At 34.9% G+C, this 23,230-nt stretch overlaps 3 protein-coding genes across 14 annotated transcripts in view; 2 read left to right on the forward strand and 1 right to left on the reverse strand.

Annotated features, from left to right (window-relative positions):
• The window catches only part of LOC119640394 (unconventional myosin-IXb), a 73,091-nt gene extending 71,815 nt beyond the window's left edge, over nucleotides 1-1,276 (forward strand). For 4 of the 9 annotated variants that reach the window (XM_038038395.1, XM_038038397.1, XM_038038396.1 and 1 more), the window contains one exon: nucleotides 15-1,272. In XM_038038395.1, coding sequence (XP_037894323.1) covers nucleotides 15-416 — 402 coding nt within the window. In that variant the 3' untranslated portion in view covers nucleotides 417-1,272. Of the gene's footprint in view, nucleotides 1-14 lie in introns of all 9 variants that reach the window. The other 5 variants (XM_038038394.1, XM_038038392.1, XM_038038393.1 and 2 more) reach the window with 2 other exon arrangements.
• Nucleotides 1,277-3,908: 2,632 nt separating this feature from the next.
• Nucleotides 3,909-21,820, reverse strand: LOC119640478 (diuretic hormone class 2). 4 transcript variants are annotated; one of them, XM_038038565.1, is made up of 4 exons: nucleotides 21,603-21,820; nucleotides 7,592-7,730; nucleotides 6,342-6,458; nucleotides 3,909-4,281 (listed from the first exon to the last, which is right to left on the reverse strand). In XM_038038565.1, the coding sequence occupies exons 2-4, from the start codon at nucleotides 7,681-7,683 to the stop codon at nucleotides 4,146-4,148; spliced, it is 345 nt and encodes a 114-aa protein (XP_037894493.1). In that variant the 5' UTR covers nucleotides 7,684-7,730; nucleotides 21,603-21,820; the 3' UTR covers nucleotides 3,909-4,145. The 4 variants fall into 4 exon arrangements, with proteins under 4 accessions (XP_037894493.1, XP_037894491.1, XP_037894489.1 ...); XM_038038563.1 differs by having other exon boundaries at nucleotides 6,342-6,455; nucleotides 7,589-7,730; XM_038038561.1 differs by having other exon boundaries at nucleotides 7,589-7,730.
• LOC119640493 (acid phosphatase type 7-like) lies at nucleotides 16,655-19,217 on the forward strand. The gene is made up of 5 exons (XM_038038580.1): nucleotides 16,655-16,769; nucleotides 16,830-16,969; nucleotides 17,028-17,371; nucleotides 17,436-17,994; nucleotides 19,002-19,217. Exons 1-5 carry the CDS (start codon nucleotides 16,655-16,657, stop codon nucleotides 19,215-19,217), a joined length of 1,374 nt encoding a protein of 457 aa, XP_037894508.1.
• Nucleotides 21,821-23,230: the final 1,410 nt, after the last annotated feature.

The following is a 23,230-nucleotide window of genomic DNA, read 5'->3' on the forward strand; positions in this document are numbered from 1 at the left end:
GACATCGTTTACAGGAAAGACCGCCACCCGTGCCGCCGTCACGCAATTACACAATTGTTGGGAATTCTAAATTGAATTTTCCACAGAATCGCGTTATGAAAATGACTTTCCCAGAAGATACTCTATCTAATTTACCACCCGAGCAATTGAAGAAAGGCGAAACTGTTACTGTGGTTGGAGCCTCTTCTTGTCGCGGTCACTTAATTGTCGAGCATAAAGGACAAAACTATCACGTACCGTATCAGTTTATGGAATTGATCCGAGGGCAAAACATCAATCTAAACAATGCAGGCAACAACAACAACAAAAGTACCAACAACAGTAATTTGCCAAATAAGAGCAACAGTAACAATAACATCCCGAATCTTTCCAACAGTGGTGGTAATGGGACAACAAATGCCGCTGTTAAAATATAGGAGAAGAAGAGAAAAGCATGGGGAAGCCGCGAAAGTAGCTTAAGAGTTTTTTTTACTAAAGTATTTAATATATAGGTAGAAGACTGTAAATAATTTACTAATAAACATAATGCAAATGCATTAAAAGCCAACGTAGAAAATAAGCATATGTGTGCTTAATGAAATAGTATTACTTTTCAGTGATAAGTTCTGTGTGAGAAAATAAATTGAAAACTCACCATTTACAAAAAAGTATTATTCACATTATTGCTTATTAGTTTACCACTTACTTACACGCACATACATACACGTAGATGTGCTTTAGATTTTTTACGAAATTCACTAAAGTGCCAATTAATAATTAATAACCAAGAGAAATGTCTTACATATAATTAAGATCCCGACTAGCCGTGATTGTACGGAAACTTTCTTTTAAAAGTTTGTTCGATAGTTGCGAAATTTTATTCGTTGTATATATTCATAAATTTTTCATTATAAATGTTTATAATTTTTGAAAAAAATAACACAGCTGACAGCTAATGTTGTATTTGATTTGCATTTTGCATTTTGTACTTCTGAGTACAGTTACGGTAATATTGGAATTTGCCAGCTTAAGGTAACTGTGCATTCTTAGCGTGAATGTATGAGACCAAGTATACACAAAGTTTAATGTTAGCTATGAAAAGACTACACTTGTGTTCAATATTTTACATCAAGTTCTTCCATATTAGAGACTTCTTAGATATTACGTTAATTAATTATCTTAATTTATTGCACAAATTCAAACCTATTGAGTTTATCTCTTTAAGAATATCCCACGAAATTTGCTGTATATACACACATTTTGAAATTATATCTTATCACATAAAAAGTTTGACTTTAATAAGAAAACTAAAAATTTGTCTATTACTAAAAAAAATAAAACATTAAAATTTTTTTGAAATAAACTTTAAAGAAAATTTTTTCTTTGTATATCTATGACCTAATCTACTAAGTGTGTTCGACCTGGCAGACATATGAAGATGAGAATCTACCTCTAGAGTTTCCATACTCATGACAAAGCACTCTTTTTTCTTGCTTTAAGGCGTTTTTGAAATATTTTTGCAAAATGTTCAAGTCCCTCTGGAAGTGCGACTTTTAATGTCCCATTAGAGACGCCATCCGGACGCGTCGTCTTTTATCGTTTCTTTTGGAATTCTCTGCTGATAGCAGGGGCTCTCATATCCACTTCAGAGAGTACATTTTCTAAAACTTCTTTAGGTATGTCGGTGTATGTGTAACATGCCGATGCCCTTTTGTATAGAGTGAATAGATAGAACTCTCAACAGACACTGCAGTTTCGGCAATGAAGTCGGCATTCGGTCTATATCTTTTTGCATATATCATCTTTTCGAGATTTGTAAGCAAACAATAGAAACTGCAGACCAGGTCTAGAGAATACCGTGAAAGTGACGGAAATTCGAACTGCAGTTCCCACATTTTCGCTGTTGTAGCGATCGACTTCTGTCCCGACGTTTTCGTTCCACTATAAGCAAAGGCAGTACCCATTTATGAAGCACCTCTCTCTTACGCGAATTTTCATGCAGAATATTAAATTTCAGAATATAAAATTTTATATTTTCAAGTCTTCGCCTATCTGCTCAGTTTTCGAATATCGAGAGGAATTTTCTTTTCTGGTATAAATACGTATTTCTGGCATCCATTGCATTCAGTACATGACCGTTTAATTTAATTTTGATTGGTTGAAAATAGTAGGTTACACTAAAACCGCTAAATCTGAAGAAGTGACCGAATGCACCAGAGACTTGACTTTTTATGTAGGGGATACACGGTTATCGTACCGTGTTCGAAGTGCCGCCTATCGCCAACTATACATCCTTCTCACCTGTGTGAATGCTACACGAAAACAATGTGCTTCCTTTGTGGTAAAGCAATTATCGAGCCATTTTCGATGATGTTTGTAAGAAGTGAAGTCCTGCTCGGTAAAAGGTTGTCCTACCGGTACAAACAAACGGTGATAGGAAGAACTCGAGTTCATTTCCCAGGCACGTAAAACACCGCCTTGTGTTGCCTTCGCTTATTGAGCTGCGAACGGTTAAAGTCCATTAATTGTTCTTCGCAGACTTTTAGTATTAGCTTTCTCACCAGATTTGAAGAAGTAATAACAGACCAAGCCTCCTGCCAAACCGATTCGTTCATGCAACAGATATTGATGGTACGACTCGATCTAGCCGTGAAGTTTCAAACCTAGCATATTCAAAACAGATGCACATTTCTTCTCCACTTAGGACACAATGTAGGCAAGACTTTCTTTTGCATCGTTTGGGCGAAAAAAATGCTGTCGATGAATGTTCTTTATTCGGAGCGAAACTCGACATTTTTGTTGTATGAAAAAGCATTTTTGCGTTGATATTACGACCGCTTATTGTTGCCAGATGGACAAGTTATAAAAAATACGAATTATATTCCAAACATGTATAACCTCTATTATGGCTGCTATAGCCATTTATGGGCGGATTCCGATTTCATATTTACATATCTGCAATTTTGACACTGGACGGACACTAGATGTGTGTGTTTTCTAAAAATGATTTTTTTGTTGGAGGCAACATATATTTATCAACGCGGAGGTGTCATGTTTTAGGCGGTAGCTATCCAAACTGAGGACGTTTCTCCAAGTTATCTAAATTATTCTTGCGATCCTTACCTTACTATACTTTAATGATTGGCGATTGACTCTAGTCTAGTCTCTAGTTAATATCATACACCAAATGAAATCTTGATTTTTTCCTTTTCTTTCACGTATTTATGTTTTTATTACATGATATAATAATATTTTAAAAGTATTTTAATAATCATTGCCGAAATGGTTTTCTTTGTGCTGTACAGACATAGAAAGTAGAGAAAAAAAACGTTTCAATTTTTCTTTCTCCTAAAACTAAAAAGCAACAGGTAGTTTTTGTTGTATACATACGTACGTTTTATTCTTCGTTATGTTATTCGATACAAAATGGCTTTTTTAATAAAAAAATAATAAAGATAAAAAAATAACACGTGAGTTATCAAGAGTTTTATTATTTACGCTATAAGGAAAGAAATCAACAAAGGGAGTAATTTCTTGTGTCTTTGGAATGGGGGGCCGTAATGGTTATATATTTTACGACAGAAACCGAAGATTAATTTTATAATCACATCTACACATTTAATACATATATAGAAAAGTAAATTATGTCTCTTCTTTTTTTTAACACACATCGTTCCTTGTTACGTTATGTAGTGATTTTATTTTATAAACTAAGCTTACATTCACACACACGTTTGCTACGCTTTATGACTTTGGCTATTCATGTTTTAACACTTCTTTATACGCGTTCAACTATTAATGAGAATTTCAATCCTTTGGAGCAACAGTTTAACAACTAAAATTTGTTTTTTAATTACTGACGTACAACTACTAAAAAAAGTTACAAATTTTTTTCTTCTAATTTTGTCGGTTTATGCTTACATTTATGTGTATATATATATATATACATTTATGTGTATATATTTATATATATATATGTTTATATAAATTATGTCAAACAAGAATCTCTCTGATAAAAAATTAGACAGCATTACAATTGCGTATGTACATCAAATTTAAATTAAATTTATTTAATTTTTTTTTTTTTTTTTTTGCATTTTCGGGACGTGTTTCTTCTTTAGCTTTTACTCATTCGTTTTGTTACCATTGCGTTGATAAGTATTTACTTAGACTTCTATTTCAGAACGTCGTCTTCGTCCGGGACCTTCTGGCGAATTGGCTGAAGCTATACCCATGCGATGCCGGGCTTCCGCAGAACCGGGATAGCCACGAGTCAAACCGAAATCTACCGTACGCTTAGAACTAAAAATAAATATCCGTAGTACTCATGAGAAATATCAAATTCGTTTATTCTTTAAGCGTAAAAGCAAACAAAACACTTGAGAGTGAGCATTCATCATTTCGCAGTTCGTGGATTTGTTGCGCAGTATGCAAGTCACTTCATTAGTATTGTTTTGCTTTTACACAGCTCTTTAGAAAGCAATATTTAGAGCCAGTGAGAAACTTTGTGTCAAATTAATGCAAACACTTGTAAACGAACTTGGTTCATTACGAGCGCTCGGGCGCATCGTTTGATCCATTAGAACTTTTTTTGCTTTTTTTGTGATTTTTTTTTTTTTATATGCCTTCACACGGTGACGGCCAGTACGAAATGAGAGAACAGAAAGATGTAGGTAGGTGGTGGCTGCAGCCTAGTGGGTATATTCTCGATCGGAAAGTCATGTGCATTTCACTGTAGCTACGACTAAAAAAAAGTTTATCGCAATTATTACCTACTACTACTACTAGTACTGCTGCTCATGCGGACTTTGGTCATTTACGAAGTTCGAGAAAATGCATACACCCAGTTTTATTTCAATATCTCTCGTAGTGGTAGCCTAAGCGTTTTCGTTTATTATGAATTTGCCTACCAACCGATCATACCTTTTCCTGCCTCGAAATTTTAAATGGTTCTTATGAAAGCTTGCCAAAAGAAAATGTCTTCGACTAGTCCTCGCTACTGACTAAAGCCTGACGTTTCTCATCTATTCTGAAGGTGGCAGTAAACTTATAAACCGAGGGTTAGGACCATTTTGGTGTTCAATTCGAATATAAGCTAGTCTTTTGTTTTTACTTTTTAGCTATTGCGATTATTATACCCTACGGTACAGGGTATATTAAGCTGGTGCCGCCGTAAGTAACAAGCAGAAGGGCTTAAGATAGTCCCGCTTTTTATTATACCCATCTATTCATAATCATAATCTGAATTGATCTAAGCCTGCCAGTCCGCCTGTTCCAGCCACAGGTCGGAATTTTTAAGACATTTTGCTGAAACTTGATACAGTGACGTCTTTTAACACAAGGACGATCGCTATTGAAAGTAGTTCTGTAGTATTCTGAAAAGTCGTTAATTGGAAAAAAAAGTAATTTTCGAAATTTTACGCCAAAAGTGGCTAAGTAATAGTACTTTGGCATTCTAAACTGGTATGAAAACTTTGGATGGCTTGTGGTAATTTTGGAACTCCTCTCATACACCGAAAGGTGAAGTACATAGGACAAAAAGGTAAAATTTTCAATGCTGTACGATGAAAACTATATCATAATAGTAATTTAACATAAAAAAACTAGCTGTGCCAAATTTGAACCATCTCGGACTATTTTTTGGATCCTACCCTGGCAAGCATTTTCACGAAAATTGATCCTTTTTAGAGCAGAAAAGTCAAAGTTTTAATATATGGTGATGGAAATTGACCCATAATATTATAATAATTTCATACAAAAATGAACTCTACAAAACTTGGATCATCTACGCCTATTTTTGGATCCCGCCCTATGTAAGGATTAAAGTTGTGCTACATTAGGTTGCGCTTCGGGCCCGCTTCCCCATAAATACGCACATGAAATATATGTCTTCACATAGACATAAGATATAATTGTTATGTTCTATAATAAAAATGAGAATTTTGTTAGACAATGTGCGGTTGGGTATGTAATATATATAATTGCTCGACTGTAATGTTCTTATTAGTTTTTTAGATATCGCGTTCACTTTCAGAGAAGATCTGAGATTGCGAATTTTGATTATCCGACTATGTATCAATATTTATTTGTGAGCTTTAGTGTTCCAACAGAAGACAATCGGAATGCGGACTCGAACGTGACTGTGTCAAGAACGAATGTGCAACCGGAACGACAGAACTACTTTCCAATCATAGTTAGAGCCAGTGTTTCGATTAAGCAGAACGCAAAGAGCAATTTGTTTAGAATTACGAAAAATGCAATATGTTTGCGAATTGAATAAAGCAAAGCCTCTAACTTGCAACCGCGAATGTAAGCTCACATAATGAGCGTACAGCGAGCCGGAAAACAGCATTTTTACTTACTTTTCTAGATCATTGCGAGCCCTCATAATTGTTTGCCCAAAGCGTGCTATTAACTCCATTAGGATATCATCCGGTACTTCCTCCAGCTCATTGCTGTAATAACTGTTGCTTTGACTGCTTTTGTTTTTTTTTTTTTTTTGTTGTTTCAACAATTGGCGAATTTAGAAAGACAGAAAGTTTCAATTAAGAGTTACACGTGTACGAGCATACTGTACAAAAACTAAATTAATTATGCTAATGAAGTACAGTATACTGTATAATGAATTTAACGTGAATACAACTGCTTTTCTGGCCCACATCGAAGAATTCATATAACTTTGTTTCTTAATTGGTTTGTAACCAATTCTCTTATTGCAAGCTATAACAGTCATGTAATTTCGATTTATTTAGGCCCGCTTGTCTCTTCCTATGAGAAATTAATTCAAGTTTTTCAACAGGTGCGACAGATCGATCTTAAACTCTCAAGCTTGCAAAACACGCCTACAATTGGTATCGCTTGTAATTTATGAATTACGAACTGATTCTACATTTTGGCACAAACTCATGAAACAAGTGCTGATTGACGCAACATGTACGTACTAAATCACAAAGCGCTAAGTAGCGCATTTGCGTGCGGCTGTGGCCACTTTGCTTAGGAAAAACTAATATTCTATAATATTGGACAGGCCGATTTTTTATTCTGTTTGTAAAGGTACTGAAAAGTCATCACCACAATGTGAATGGAGGTTTCCGTCGCTGGTACCGCTGCATAATAGTTTATGAGTAATATGCCAAAAATACGGAAAGCAGCGATGTTCTGAGTCTATGTCGTGCTATAATCTTCTTTTTTGACCGATTTGGCCCATTTGTTACACCAAACTGCATGCGAAAATCTTTGATGCTTTTTGTAAATGTGATATCGATATCTTGATTTCTCTCCCAGAGAAAGCTTAGCAAACCCAGACGAACTAACCGACAGATAGGTTAACGGACATGTCTAAATCGATTCGGAATTGAATATTCAGTATTCTGGATGTTGCAAACGTTTTGCCAAACGGGCATATTCTTTATCGACGATGGGTAGAAGTTTTCTCTATTGTTTCCACTTCATTCTATTAGGAAAAGAAATACTATTGTGAAAGTGGTCAACTTTAATCAAAGACACGATAGTGCGAAGTTACGGAGCGCGAAAAATTCTACTCTTAGTAGATGATAATTATAGAGTATAATATTAAATTGGATGTTTTTCCTTTTAGAAAAGTTACAACTACCTGGGCATAGGTGCGCTTTCCGTTTGTGAAATGTTTACCAGGCATAATGTTGACAAAACAAAAACGCAGCTAAAAAATTTTTTTTGTGTCATTTTCTTTTTCAGGCACACCTCAGGCTCCACTTGGAATAAAACCAAATCTGAAATTATTAAAAAAAAGTTGAATGAGTTTCCTAAATTAAATTTTCATAGGAGAAACAAGTAATAAAGAAGTATTTTGTGAGAAATATTTGAAAAAGTCAGACTTTCATTTTGAATAAGCAGTAAATGATTGGATATTGTGTACCATAATGTAATTGCTCTTAGGAATTTGGGTTGGAACCCGATTGCCTCTCTTCCTCCTATGGAAATATTATCCTTAACGTCACTTGAGAAACGTAGATTTGTTCTTGAGGTTTCCTTCTTTATCAAAGTAATAAATGGTACTGTTGACTCGCCCGCATTACTTCGTGAGATAAGCTTTAATGTCCCTTACCGCTCCTCTAAGCGCTTTATCTTAATTAAGCTTAGTCAATGTAGATATAATTATGAACTGTTTAACCCGCTTAGGATTGTTTGCAGAAACCTAAATCATGTCTATCACTTATTCTCATTATCAGATTCTTTAAAGTCTATTAAGACAACTTTACTTAATATGCGCGGTTTACGTATGTCGCACTTAAACTAACATTTCATTCTTAATATCTCATTTTTTTAATTAAAATAATATTGTGTTGTTAACGCGTTGATTGCCAAGCTTATGCATGTTATGCGTAGGGGTTCACTTGCAATCTAGATCTGCTCTTTGTGCAGATGTGCTTCTGTGCTAGCTGTGTACATGGTTTTTTTTTTTCTCTCTCTTTTTATTTATTTATACACGAATTATTATTTTTACTTTGTTATTATTATTGTTGTTTTTTCTTCCTTTACCAATTTTAAAACAATTAGTATAAGATTTACTATTAAGATGCACTGCATTCGACCGTAATTTTTTTTAGTTAAGTTTCATGTATAAATGGGTAAGATAAAAAATAAATAAAAAAAAAATAAAAAATAAATAAATAACATCTATATAAAATATAGTTATGTAATGCAAACAACTTATCTTATCGCGGCTGAATTCCAGCCATTTCTACTGATATAACTAAAATATTAGGGAGTAACTAATGCTATTTCACATTATACTGCGCTGTGCGATGCGATTTTAAGAATAGAATACACGATTACGTCGCATTGTATTCACCAAAAATTTTTTTTTGCATATATTGTGTGCAGGAAAACTTTTGTTGACAAGAGTTGTTTTGTAGGGATGATGAAAAAAATCAACACGCTACGATAATGTAATACTTAAACAAGTAAAAGCACCACAGTGGATTAGGGCCCGCACGAAAGCACCTCATATCACCCTACAGCTATTCATATAACGACTTTTCAAACTAAAACGTTACATGCGAAGCGGTCGAAAGAGTGATCCGATATGAACACAGCAGACAAGAAGTGACGGCGAGTAGTCAGAACATGTTAAAAATATGATTAATCAATTTTTTTGCCCGTAATGCCCGAATACAAGTTTAAAAGCTCGTTCAGAAAGGTAGAGTTCCACTGGCAATTTTGGCACATTCGCTTCAGTCATCGAGCAAAACTTTGATTTGCATGATGAGCAAATGCTCGACTTTGGTGAAATGCCTGGTAAAAGCCAGCTCTTAGGGTATTTGAATGTTTGACAAGGTGTGTGGAATATATGAAAAATGTATGTTTAATAGCCACCACCCAGGAGGGATGTATACATTCTTCATGCGTATACTTATTATCAGCAGGAGATTTGGAAGTAATTGCATACCTCAAAGAAAGCCCGATTGAAATCACTGCAGTAATTGAAGCACTTGAAAAGCGAATGAATAGAAATTTTTATAGATTATAAATAAGTAATATTTACGCTATAAAAGATAGAGGAATGAGTGGAAATTTCAATGTGTTTAGAGGGACAATGGTTTCAAATGTCAGTTTTTACTTACAATTGACCAGAGTCTGTTTGAACTACTAAGCACATACTTGTTGTCAACTATTTCAATTCATAATTTACTTCTGGTCTCGCTTATATCTACGTCTTTAAACGAACTTATCCATCATATCCACTTAAATACTTTCTTTAGTAGTTAGTTTTAGTTTAGTTTAGTAGTTAGTTTTTTTTTTTCAATTTTTATTCAATGCAACCCTTATCTCACACTTAAAGTCGCCACTTATTGTCGTTACACATTTTTACGCTTCTCCTCTTCTTTTTTTTTACTATAAATTTTTTTCCCTTTAGCCTGTGTTTACTAGCACATGTTTGCGTTTTTCCATTAAACATCACAACTTGAGATAACAAGTTTAAATTCGTTTAAATTGAAAACCTTTGATTATTGTTCGCTTAACACTCTTTATATATATATACATATAAAAGTCATCAACTAGAGCAATAAACTCTACTCATTCGCATTCGTTCTCGCTCAACCATTGATGTGATGCATTATATACATATCACAAGCAGAAGGTGAAGCATGTTCATGTTTTCTATCCATTTGTGGTATTCAAAAATATGGCCTGGACAATAGTGCTCAAAAGTCATAATCACATTAACTTCCTCATTCCGTTAATAACACTTGAAATCAATGTGGTAGAATCCTGCCTGGCGTTAAAAACACCAAGAGCACAAGTATGACGTTATTCTACTGATTATATGTTTAACGCCGTAAAGCAATTGCCGTTCGCCTTTAAAGCCGTCCAGAGGCATGTTTGCGCCAAAAATGCACAATATTCAGAGAGCATCGAGCCGAGTAAGGCAAAAATTGTTACCACGGTCCACTATGATTAAAAAAAAGAATATGAGTTTGACCTCCTTATGTCAAGAGATGAGCACTCAAGATTCGTTGTGAGACGAATACAACTTTTCACTTTTTTCAAATTGCTTGTGACAATCGCAAGCGGTCACTTTATAATACCCGTTGCTGCATAACTTGACAGTTTGGTTTACCTCAATATATCCTCTCTTTCCTTTTCTAGAAGTTCCACTTGAAAACCTCTCGCTTGTAATGGAAAAGACTGCACAATTGATTCAATTGCTAGCAGATTTTCAATTTAAAAGATATATATCTGTGTTGTTATGCCCATGAACACTTTCTTATGTGTTTTTCCTTTAATCGAACGATGTAGCCAACGTGCGTTATACTGAATTAATTATTAATTGTTTATAAAATTGTTCTAAAATTTAATGGTTTAAAATTCGCCGATGAATATAATCTTCGCAAAATGTTTTTTGTATTTGTATTATAAATGCCATGAAGTGGAGAAACAGAAATGCACGAAAAATATATATAATTGTCTAATAGTTTTCAGATTCAACCATTTAAAGTCGCAGGGACAGCTAAGTAGTTTTATATAACTCAACGCTAAGCAAAAGTGTTGATAGACCCATAAACTTCCTGTATAGCACCAACATTGAAAGGATACGTATCAAATCTTTATGACATTCCGATCGTTTAGTTTACAAGTTCAGTTTCGGTTGCATTGCACAGACGAGCAGATAGACGGATAAGAAGACGAAAGGGCCGGGTTATGGGGTTTATGAAGCTTACTTGTGGCGCGTCGTTCAATTCAATGCAGAAACTTCCGATGTTTTTATTAGACACACGGACATACAAACATGCTTAAATCGATCCAATTTTTGATAGCGATCAAGAAGACATGCACTTTGCGGTGTCTCTGAAGCTTTCCGCCATGTGTCGGTGGCATGTATAAAAGAAAAGAAAATTTTGAATATCAGGAGAAAAAAGGAGATAACATGTCCTTTTCACTTTGCTTTTATGCCTACCAACGAAGTATGGCAATTTTAGACCACGTTTTCGATACTCCAGCAGGTATACACCATCTTGACCAGGGCGGAATTTTGCGTCTATCTATCTACTTGAGCATGTCTCTGTATAGCTTTATGTCTCTCGTCTTCCTTAGTTGGTTTTTGCAGGTTCACTTTCAAATAATTGGCTCCAAATTAAGCAAAAACTGTAAGTTATTGAGATATATGTTAATCTAACGCTTGTAGTAGATATTTATCATGAGCACTCAATGTTTCAATGCAGGCATCAAAATGATCTGCATAAAACGCCGCGTACAACATAACACAGTAGGTGGCGTATAGCCCATAAGAAATATTGAATGGCATTTCCAAACATTTGCCTGCCAAGAAAACGATGCAAAAAAGATTCTAATCGACCTACAATCACGTACAGTCACCTTTAACATGCTTCATATTTCAGATTTCTGTTGCGCTACTTTAAGTTGTTGTATTCCACACTTACAAGGTACATATGAGCTTCCATACCCATTGTTTTATTCTCACTCTGCCGCATTTTCCAATATATAGTAAGACAACTCAGAACATATGATCCCTTCGAATTTAAGATGTACTACGACTTTCGTTGCAAAATTGGCTGCAAAACAATGGCAATGAAGTGGGAACTAGTGCACTTGAGTATTGCTGTTCTTGGTGCTTACAAACGAAATTTACCATCTTCAACGTTCTACCCAGACGCATTTCAATTAGCAAATGTCCTGTCTATTATTGAAAGCTATTTGGAGAAAGGTCAATATCAATATATCGGGGTCAAAAACAATCTGTATACAGGACTGCAAACACATGCATTACATGTCTATAGATTCATCGTTAGATAGCTTTTCATTTCTTTCATACATCTTTTCATGCACAGAGTGTAATATCGACAAGATATATGCTCGGCATACATGTGTAAAGTAAATAGACCTTTTCTTTCTTTTATTCACTAATTCAACACAATTTTTCTCTTTTAACATAACTAGAAAAAGTTTATAAAGTAAATGTTGCAGCTATTTCTATAGGTTCGGTAAAAGAAGATTAAAATAGAAGGACAAGTAGGGATAAGAATGCGTTTATATTCAGAAAAATTTTAATTTTTTAATTAAAAGTTATCGAAAGTTTTAGTAATGAAGATGATAGATAGGCTAATTAATGCATAAAACGACATCGATATGTATATAGTCTCGAATAACTAGCATATCGTACCACATTACAAGACACAGAAACTCGCTTTCTCAGAAAAAAAGAGAGGAAATAAGAGAAGGCAATTATAAACGGCTTGAGGAGAGAATATCCTTTATAGCCACAATTAGCGTAACATATAAATATAAGTCTATGCAGTCTGTCTATGCATCCTATTTATCGCATAATACTCTGTTTGTTTCATGTGGTTTTTTGGTGGTAACGTACGAATGTTCATTTTCGCCAAGTTTTGATAAGCAAAAAAAAAAACTCATAATTGTATTATTAGTTTGGGGAAAAAGAAATCGATTATTTTTATATGAACTTGAGGACTTTATTTAACATGCTTCGGATTGTCCGATTTGGGTCAAATGTGCACCGTTTTGTTGTACGATTTGTTGCCATTTTAAAGGAAACTTCAAAATGCCTCTCTCATAAAAGTCCTGGTCTGTATTTGCAAAAAACTCTAGTAGTCGATTTTCACAATCCTCCCTAGATTCCAATTTCTTATCATTAAAGAAATTTTACAATGCAAGAAAAAGATGATAATCGGTTGGTGCCAAGTCCGGACTGTATGGCGGATGCATTAAAACTTCCCAACCAAGCTCCCGAAGTTTCTGGCGAGTCATGTAAATGTGTGTGGCCTAGCGTTGTCCTGGTGGAACACGACACCTCTCCTGTTGGTCAATTCTGGCCGTTTCTGGTCAATCGCTACCTTCAAACGGTCCAGTTGTTGACAGTAGAGATCAGAATTTAGTGTTTGGCCATATGGAAGCAACTCATAATAAATAATCCCCTTCCAGTCCCACCAAATGCATAGCAAAACCTTCCTGGCCGTTTGAGGTGCTTCACCGCTCTTTGACCACGATCGTTTTCGCACAGGGTTATCGTATGTGATCCATTTTTCATCTCCAATCACCATCCGTTTAAGAAATGGGTCTATCTCATTCCGTTTGGCCAAGGCTTCGCAGATGGAAATTCGATCCATCATGTTTTTTTCTGTTAATTGGTGTGGCACCCAAACATCGAGCTTCTTTTTGAATCCAGCTTTGTGTAAATGGTTTAAAACTGTTTTATGGTCGATTTTTAGCTCCTGGGCGATGTTACGACTGCTAACATGCCGGTCAACTTCGATCATTTCTCCGATTTTATCGACATTTTCGACGATCAGCCTACCTGTGCGAGGTGCATCTTTAACATCAAAAATTCCTGAACGGAATCTACGAAACCAAAATTGCACATAATTGGCTGTTACAGTATCGGAACCATAAACAATTTCCATTCACAATTTTAGCCGCCTGGCTTGCATTTTCGCCTTTGTCAAAGAAAAACTGTAAAATGTACCGAATTTTCTCTTTGTTCACTTCCATTTTTAACACGCTGTAACTCACAACTGAATGCACCAAACAAAATACAGCAGGAGAATTTTTTTCACTGCGAAATGTCACCTTTCCAACGAGCATAAATCTGAAATTGTTTGATCGATACTTTACGAGAAATCTATCAGTGCAGCCATCCACCGAAAAAATAATGGATTTCTTTTTCCCCAAACTAATATTTACTGAGTTTTTTCAAACATTTATGTTTTTTATACCCACCACTGTAAGATGGGGGTGTACTCATTTTTTTTCCCCATAATGTATGTAACATCCACAAAGGAAGCTCCAGAGACCCTACAAAGTATATACATCTGTGTGGTGCGTGTTCTTCGCACTCTCCTGATCGCAAAATTGAAAATGTCGACTTCAAATTTGGTAGACGCATTTGAAGACGAAGTTTTTGCACGCAGATTGGTTTTGAAAATGATCCAAATCGGTCAGAGCAGAAGCGCACAGTGGACGCAACTTCGTTCTTTTTTAATAAAAATTTTTGGATTTTTGTTCGTTACTCGGAAATTGTTAAAGTTAGAAAGCTGAAACGTTCCACATTTGCCTTACGAAAAATGGAAACAATCGGCCATGCCCACGCAAAGTTACAAGTGATTAAATATTGTTTTTCTCACTTTTTTGAGGTTTTGTGCTTATTTTTCATAAAGCAAACAAGATCGAAAAGTATTTTGTACACTCCTTAAATGAAGGTATATTATCTGCCTAGAAATGGGTCCATTTTAAAAAGAAATTGGTAGACAACGAGATTAATTTTTTCACAATAATACCAACGATATGGGTATCAAATAAAAGAGTTTGGAGACTAGAATGCGAAAAACATAGTGGCCGGCATGCGAGATTCGGTTCAGTAATCGTATTGTTGTTTTACTAATTATACTATTAAAATGTGGCTAAGTAATTGTTACTTCTGGGCGTAGATAATTTTTTCTTTTTTTAGAATAAAATTAGAAATTTATATTGCATATCTGAGGCAGTTTATGAGTAACTAGTAAAAAACACGGAATGCAAAGGTTTGCTTAGCCTCTCTGAATAGGCGAGTCCTTTGAGCGATTTGGATCATTTTCAAATTATTCCTCAAATTTGTGCGCAATATCTTCATATTTGGCCAAACGGAGAAAGTTTACCATACATACTACGCAGTTGGGCAGACGGACAGACGGCAAAAAGGACAGATGGACATGCTTAAATCGATTCAAAATTTGATACTAATCAAGAGTGTATATACTTTGTGGGGAGAGCTTCCTTGTGCGCGTTGCAAACGTTTTGACAAAATGAGTGGACCCCTCATCCTTCGTTGATGGATATAAAAATATTTGAACATGGAAACTATACTATCATCCAGCATATCTAATTCACTGAAATTTGATAAAAAATATTGATTTGCATTATCAGTGGAAGAAGTTGCCAAGGAGTCAGTTGCAAAGAGCGTACTTTGCAACTTTTGTCTATTCGCGCAAGGCGATGGCTATTAGCGATTCTTCTTAAGGTGGATATAAATCTTTTTGCACAGTGTTGCAGCCAAACCAGACTGCACTTTATAACGGTGCTGCTGTAGACAAATGTGCAAAACGTCGTTTACTTAGTTGTTTAGAGAGTTTTAAGTTAAATAGCAATTAATTTTCATTAGTTTGTTGCCAATAACTTATCAAATTTCCACTCTTACTATTTTTTCATCTAATGTTTGCTGTTTTTTTTTGCAGATGGTTTTGTATCAAGCGATTAAAAATCTGTTATAAAGCGAAGAAAGAAATGTATACATATTGTGACGAATCTTAATTACCTGCCGTGCCAACTTCTTTTCGGCGACTGTGGTCGATCGAATGAGTCTTTCGAAACAAGCTTAAAGTAAAACTTGGTTTACTACCTCTCCCGTTTTCTTTGTTATAAATATACAAATTAATTAAAATTTTAAAATTTTTTCCCAATCAATTACATTAGATATGCCGAAGCGTTGTTCATTTGACAAGTTTGTAGTGTCCATCTCTATCTTTGAATCCTTGTGAGCTTAATTATTATGTTTATGTTAGAGTGGCCAATGGGGAAACTGATTTGAAGTAGTTGATAGTGCCAGCGAGATCAGCGTGAATTCCCAGAAAGTCGGCCTATCTGCCTGCCTTGCTAACATAACAACGTGTCATGCATGGATGCGCTAGCATTCGCTGAAATATAACTTAATAAACTAGAAAAGCCACGATAGCTGAATACGACCCTCCATTCAATACACTACACCACTTCGTTCTGTACAGTTATTCATAGAGAGACTTTTCAGTATAAAACTTTATACTTCGGCCCTTGGACCAAAGCACACCGATGTACCAAACTTGATGAAAATATCTCAAAAATCGCCACCTGTAGGTGGAACACAAGAATAGAAGACGGGTAGGCGGACAAATGAGCAGACAAGTTTAGATCGATTCAGAAAGTGATCTTGAATTGAGCTATGTAATAAAAAATGGGTCTATCTCAAGTTCTTCTCAGTATTGCGTACATTCGCACAAACTTAATATACCCTTGTACCACGAATGGTGTAGGATATAATAACAAACTATGCAACGAATTATTCTGTTAATTCGATCCAATCAATATAAAAAGTGAAGCATTTGCTTTGAATACATTTAGATGGTGTTTAGCTTTTAGAAAAGAAAAAATGAATTTGTTATTTGAAATACACTTACTGTTTCTATTATCCGCTAAGAAAGTTAGTTTTGTTGGCGCGAGTTTGTATGAATACCAACCGGAGCAAATGCATCTGTCGTTCGGAGGTAAGCATTTGAGAAGTTAAAAAAATTAAAGAACTCATAACCGACAATGTGTTTTGAAAGAAACCGTGCGCGATCTAGTCGTGACATGGACGACAAATCAAAGGACGAATGCATCCATATGCAAGTACGGTAGAAACGCTGTGGAATCTACAAAAGTGAATACTGAAAGTCCACGACTCTTCATAAAATATATACATAGGGTATTAATAAATATAAAATTTGGCGATTTATTCTATATCACGTATTCTTTATTGATAGGTGACGCTGAAAAATCTTAAAGAAAACACTTGCTATAAATATTATTGCGGTAGCGATTTAGGCTGGTCACGGAAATATTGGTTTTGCGTCCCACAAAAAAATGAAAACTGGTCTCCTTCGTTGGCAATTTACGGTGACATGGGTCTTACTTATGCATATTCCCTGCCATATTTAAGCGACGATGTTCAAAATCGTATGTACAACGCCGTCATCCATAACGGTGATTTCGCTTATAATCTCGAAAGCGAAGATGGCGAAAGAGGCGATTTATTTATGAAACAAATTGAAAATATAGCCGCATATGTGCCATATATGGTGTCAGTTGGAAATCACGAGGCAGCTTAGTAAGAAGGCGCTTTGAAATGTCTCCTAAAATGTTTCATTTAGTTATTATTTTCATAATTTCAGTAACTTTTCGCATTATCGTAAACGGTTCGCTATGCCGGGCGAATCGGAAGGTCTTTATTATAGCTTTAATTTAGGTCCCGTACACTTTGTGGCGTTTTCAACCGAAGTCTATTTTTACTTGCAATTCGGCTATGAACCATATTGCAATCAATACAGTTGGCTCGAAAATGAATTAAGGGAATCGAACAGACCCGAAAATCGGGAAAACCGTCCCTGGCTTATAACGTACGGTCATCGACCGATGTATTGTAGCAACGATAATATCAATGAATGCTCAATAAAGGAAAACGTAATACGTACAGGCGATCCTAATAAAGATTTATTAGGCTTGGAGGAACTTTTCTATAATTACGGCGTTGATGTTGAAATATGGTCACATGAACACTCGTACGAACGTTCTTGGCCCCTATATAATTACACAGTGTTAAATGGTTCCTTAACTGAACCGTATCGCAATCCAAGAGCTCCAGTGCATATTATTACCGGTGCTGCGGGGAACATTGAAAGCCAAGACTCTTTCTCTGGAGATTTGCCAGAATGGAGTGCTTTTCGTAGTCAGGTATCGTATGTTCACAATAATTTCGTTCCAGTACGTTAAATGACTTCAATAGCAATTACACAAGAGGAAAACTATACTCAATCTAGACCGAATTTCGTGATATCCCCAATTAATTCATGCCGAATGACAAAAATAAAATGGACGAATATTTACGTAGCTAGAGACCGTTTAGTGTCTACATTTGACTATTGAAAAGGAGCGAAAACCCATAAACGAAGGATCTTCTGGCGGGAAATAAGTGAATGCGGTTGAATAGATCTAGAATTTTGCGTTCACGCAGAAGGTGTATTCCGTAAAAGATTTTTGACGCCTATTTCTAGAATGGTATCAAAAATCTAGCAAACACCCATTCCATAAATATAAAGAGATGGAGTGCAAATTTCAATTTCTTACTCAAAGTGTTTGAAGACATACAACAGTAGCATCGATAATCCGAGTTTTGAATTTGACCTGACAAGAAGTATAAAAAATATTTAAAAACAAGTGAGTTTTTATCCCACTAAACAAACATCCGACAGATTCTTTAAAATGTCTCTGCTGCGCATTTTTATTCATTATCCACATTTCCAATATAATATAATATATTTATACTACGATTTTCCGAAAATTTTCAAAAAGTTTGTATAAAAGCCGAGGGCTACTTTGAAATCATATTTAATGGAATTACGAGTTGACCGTATTTACCTTCTTCTCACTTGTCCATGTTTTAAATATTAATTCTATAGATGATTTATGCTATGGATTTAGAAAATGTTGTTCTTAATTTTTAAAAGAAATCTACTCAGAAGGTACTTATATGAGTACAGGAGATTTTATCCTTAAATTCCGTTTTTGATCTGAAGAATTTCCCCAACCGAAAGACAGATAGAGAGCAAGTTTATAATCAAATTATATAAGATTCAGGATTCGATTTTAGTGTTAAGTTTTGTTCATTTGGCCAATATTGAGTATGTTTTTACACTACATCATATTTGACACTAATGGATATTTAATGTCTTTCTTTTCAGGATTTCGGTTACACTCGTCTCAAAGCTGTTAATAAATCGCATATGTATTTTGAACAATTTTCCGTGGATAAAGAAACTGTTATCGACAAATTTTGGATTAGTAAAGATAGAGTGGAGCCCTACTTCAAGAATGCAAATCAATCGTATTATAGTCAGTCGATCGATTCAATTAGTTACTCGAATTCCTTTTCCAAACAGAACTTGGTCTGCACATAAACGCAATCGACATTTTAGGTGTAAAGTCTTTAAAATAGTTAAATAAATTCCTATAATAATTTACCAAGCCTATAACAGATTTATTAGCAATAATGAATCAAAATCCATCGAAATGCCAACCGTGGAGGGAAGTTTTTCATTTAAAGGTACGTACACTGATTTCCGGTAAAGAAACAATACGTATCGATTGGGCACTTCCCCATTAGGCTGCAGCCACTCTCTATCTGCTTATTTTTCCACACTTGCTTTTGACTATCATAGTGTTATACGTGTTATAGGTCACGCCCGATAAAGGAATGGCCGCGTTACAAAGACAAAAGAAAGAAACAGGGTTACTAGACAAAAACTAAGGCGCATGATCGTGATGGGTCGTCGGATCCAACTTCGGGGTATCCCATTGCAAACCACGGGCCGAACTAAGACGATCTGAAAGATCTGCTCGGTCGGCAACTACGTTTTGTCCGCCCATATAGGATAAGCACGTGTATTCTTTATAAAATTTAACGCCGTGTATTATCGCTTACATTATAACTTTCGTGAAGTTTATATTTCGAAATATACTAAAGCGATGCTAGCAATTGTATCTATATGCTGTTCATGTGCGCATGTTGCGTTACCTATTTCAATCTTCTCTTTTGTAAGAATAAAAGCTTTACATAACTAGCTTACACATGATCCGTTTCTTGTTGTCGCCCTTCTATTATTCTCATGGATGTTTGTTTCAGAAATGAATGATGAAAGTTGGCCATATTTATAACATGGCTTGCATTTTTATTAGACTTTGTTTGTTAAGAAATTGCAACGAACGAGTCCAAATGGGTACATTTTTATTGAAATTGTATAATGTTAAATAAATTTTTCTTTCCATCATCGAAATATATGTTACACTAAATCACATCGAGACATTAGAACTTATGTGTACAAACAATTGCCCAAGGATCCCCAATCTTGCAAGTATTCTCCACAGTATTTGCATTCGAGGTGAATATTCGAGCGGAACTCTCTCTTCTCAACACATGTAAACACGCATATTATTGTCAAAAACACAGTTATGATGGTAATATCTTTTTAGGCAAAAGCCTTAGCCTTGAAATTCTCAGCACAGTACTTGATTTAAAATACCGTTAATCCGGTCGTATTAATATCTCCAATACCATTCCTATTCCATCGTGAAAATGTTGTTTAATGTCTTTCTATTTCTAAAATCCGAAATCGATACTAAAATCCACTATATCCAGGAAAATTCAATACCAGCATTCCTTTTACGTGACTTCCTCCAAATCTCTATGAATTAAGTTAAGAACAATTTGCAAGTCTACTCTCCATTTATTGTTTGCAGTATTCCGTGCTGTTATGATAAATAAATAATTTACTGCTTGTTAAAGGAAGCTATCAGATCGGTCTTGTCAATAAGGTGGACAATAAGGTTCTTAATTGTTTTCGTATAACGATATTTCTCACAACAGAGCTTTGTACGCTCGATTCAATACTTTCACAGTAGCAAACGTTTTCAAGGAAACACAGGGCAGCGTCCTAAGAAAAAACTTTTGAGATATCTACTCTATAGTTGTGAATCAGTATAGCATAGTCCGCAAACTACCCGAAAGCCGATACAATCCAAAAAGTCCTCTCCTCTCCCCTCTTTTTTTCTCATAACCCTATTACAATTTGCTTTTCACTAGATGTCGCTTAATTTCTACATCTTATTTTCCTTTACACGGATAACATTTTAGAGATCGGCGCTAAAACCTCAGCGCCTTGTATAGCTTTTCGTTAGAGAATTAGCGAAAAAGAGTACACCTTCAAGGTTCTACAATAGATTTTCACGGACGGTTCTAAAAAAGATTCGATGATGGGCTTCAGTGTAACCACTGCTAAAAAAACATATAATTGCGCAAGAGAGATTCCTACAGAGTTTAAGGCCGTATAAAGGTTAAGAGAAATTTTTAAACTTCAAAAGAAATCGGAACTTTGATTGCGTACTTTTCATACCGCTTTACAGAGAAGCTCTGAAAACGGACTTAGTCCGGCCTCAAACTCAAAATAGTTTATGCTAAAAAAAAAACCGAAAAAAACTAGAATACAATTACAAAGAATTATCCCTTACGGGTTACAAGGCAAAGGATTATGAAAGCAAGCCGTAAAAAAAATTTAAAGATTGCTCCCGAAACATGCTCACAGTTAAAAAAAAAGGCTTTCAAGTCGAATGTAGTTTTTAGTTTCCTTTTTTTATCTTTTCTTTGTTAACTTGATTTAACTTTTAGTTTAGTTATTTTTCATTTGTCTTACTTTATCCGGAGCGCTAAAGACGATTTGCGTAAACGGAAAAGCGATCAATTTTTTTGAAATATTTGCCTATATTTCTGCTTAAGCTTGATAACTCACCTTTATCTTAAAAAAAAAAGAAATCTCTTTTGTTAACCGTTTTCTAGCACAATATATTTTCTTCTTAATGAGAGATTTTGTATTACTTTCAGTACAGAAAAGTATTATTCAATAATAAATTGAAATGTTCGTAAACTTTTCACTTTTTATTAAATTTAAAGAGCTGAAGTTCGAGTCCACTTGTTGCAGCTTTTAAATCTAAGTCAACAATGGAGCAAAACAGAAAGGACATCATGGATTTATATGCAAACTAGTGAAACGAATTAACCACACGAGGCACAAAATCATGTAGACGTTACGCACATTCGCTTACATACACAATCTAGCACACATGTGTTTTAATCGCAAATCAACGAATCGCAAAAAGCCGTAATATTTTTAAAGGAAACGAATGCCGTAAGCAAATTCGTAGATATATGTGCTTTATATACTTTATGGTAGCCTTCGTTGACGATAATGATTACGGCCTTTAGAATAGTAACGGATAAGTTTCAAAATTCGATACTCTCCAACGGAAGTGTGTAGAATTGCTAATGTGTGTATACGCGGGGTATGAGTGGCCTGCGTATGCAAAATTCCATAACACAATTAGAAGCTAAAGCAAACTATAAAGAGCTGCTGCAAACAAAACATCACACCTATTAGCAATGCACTGAAAAACGATTATGCGCAATACAATTTATGAATAAGCGATTATGTATGTGTTTGTGCGACTGACAGAAAATTTCCACTATAAAATTTGTAACGATATAATTAAAATTATTTTTTTTATTGTCAGTGTAATGAACCAAATAATGATATTGAAAAAAAAGATTTTGAAAAATTTTTTAAATTAAAAAACAAAAAAACTTGAAATAAATCTATTAATAAGTAGCTCTTCTTATACGCTGCCTAAGAAAAAAAGCTTACACTTTCTAAATGTAATTATGAGATACATAAAATACACTGTCCAAACTTTTTGAAAAAACATAAATAATTTGCTAAACATTAAAACAAATCTCTATTTTTAAACCGTCCCCCTTCTAGCACTTTAAAGGAAAATTCGATGAAATCACACAGGTATAAATTAAATTAATAAATTGTTGTTTAATCACATTTTTATAAAACGATTTCTTTTATTTTTTCGTCGTCTTCACATGGGCTTGGTGAGACCAATACTTGAAAATGAACTTGTTCAAAAGTAATCCTTGCTTTGTGCCCTTAGGAATTCAGTATGAAATCCTTTCGTTTCATTGCTACCTGACGAAAATAGATAGCTATAGGTTTTCATCCTGTATGTTTCACTTCTTGTTAAGTTAATAAATTGCGCCATTGACTTCTCTATCTTATTAGAGGAGATTAACCTCAGACTCCTTGCACGTTCTTCTAGAAATTTCATTTTCATAAAACTTAGTCAGTGCAGGGGTAATTATAACCTCTTCAGTCCGTTCAACGTGCTGTGCATCACACTAAATGACATCTACAATTTTATCTCAATACCGGATTCTTTCAATAATATCAAATCAACTGTCTCTTCTCTACGATTAAACTAATTATGTTCACTATTTTCGTTTGCCAAGCTTTTGTTCGTTTGATTCGGCTTAGTGGTCCAGTCCTATCTAGAATCTATATTGGCTGTCACTTTGCCG

This window comes from Glossina fuscipes, unplaced genomic scaffold, assembly GCF_014805625.2.
Source record: "Glossina fuscipes isolate IAEA_lab_2018 unplaced genomic scaffold, Yale_Gfus_2 121, whole genome shotgun sequence".
NCBI lineage: Eukaryota > Metazoa > Arthropoda > Insecta > Diptera > Glossinidae > Glossina > Glossina fuscipes.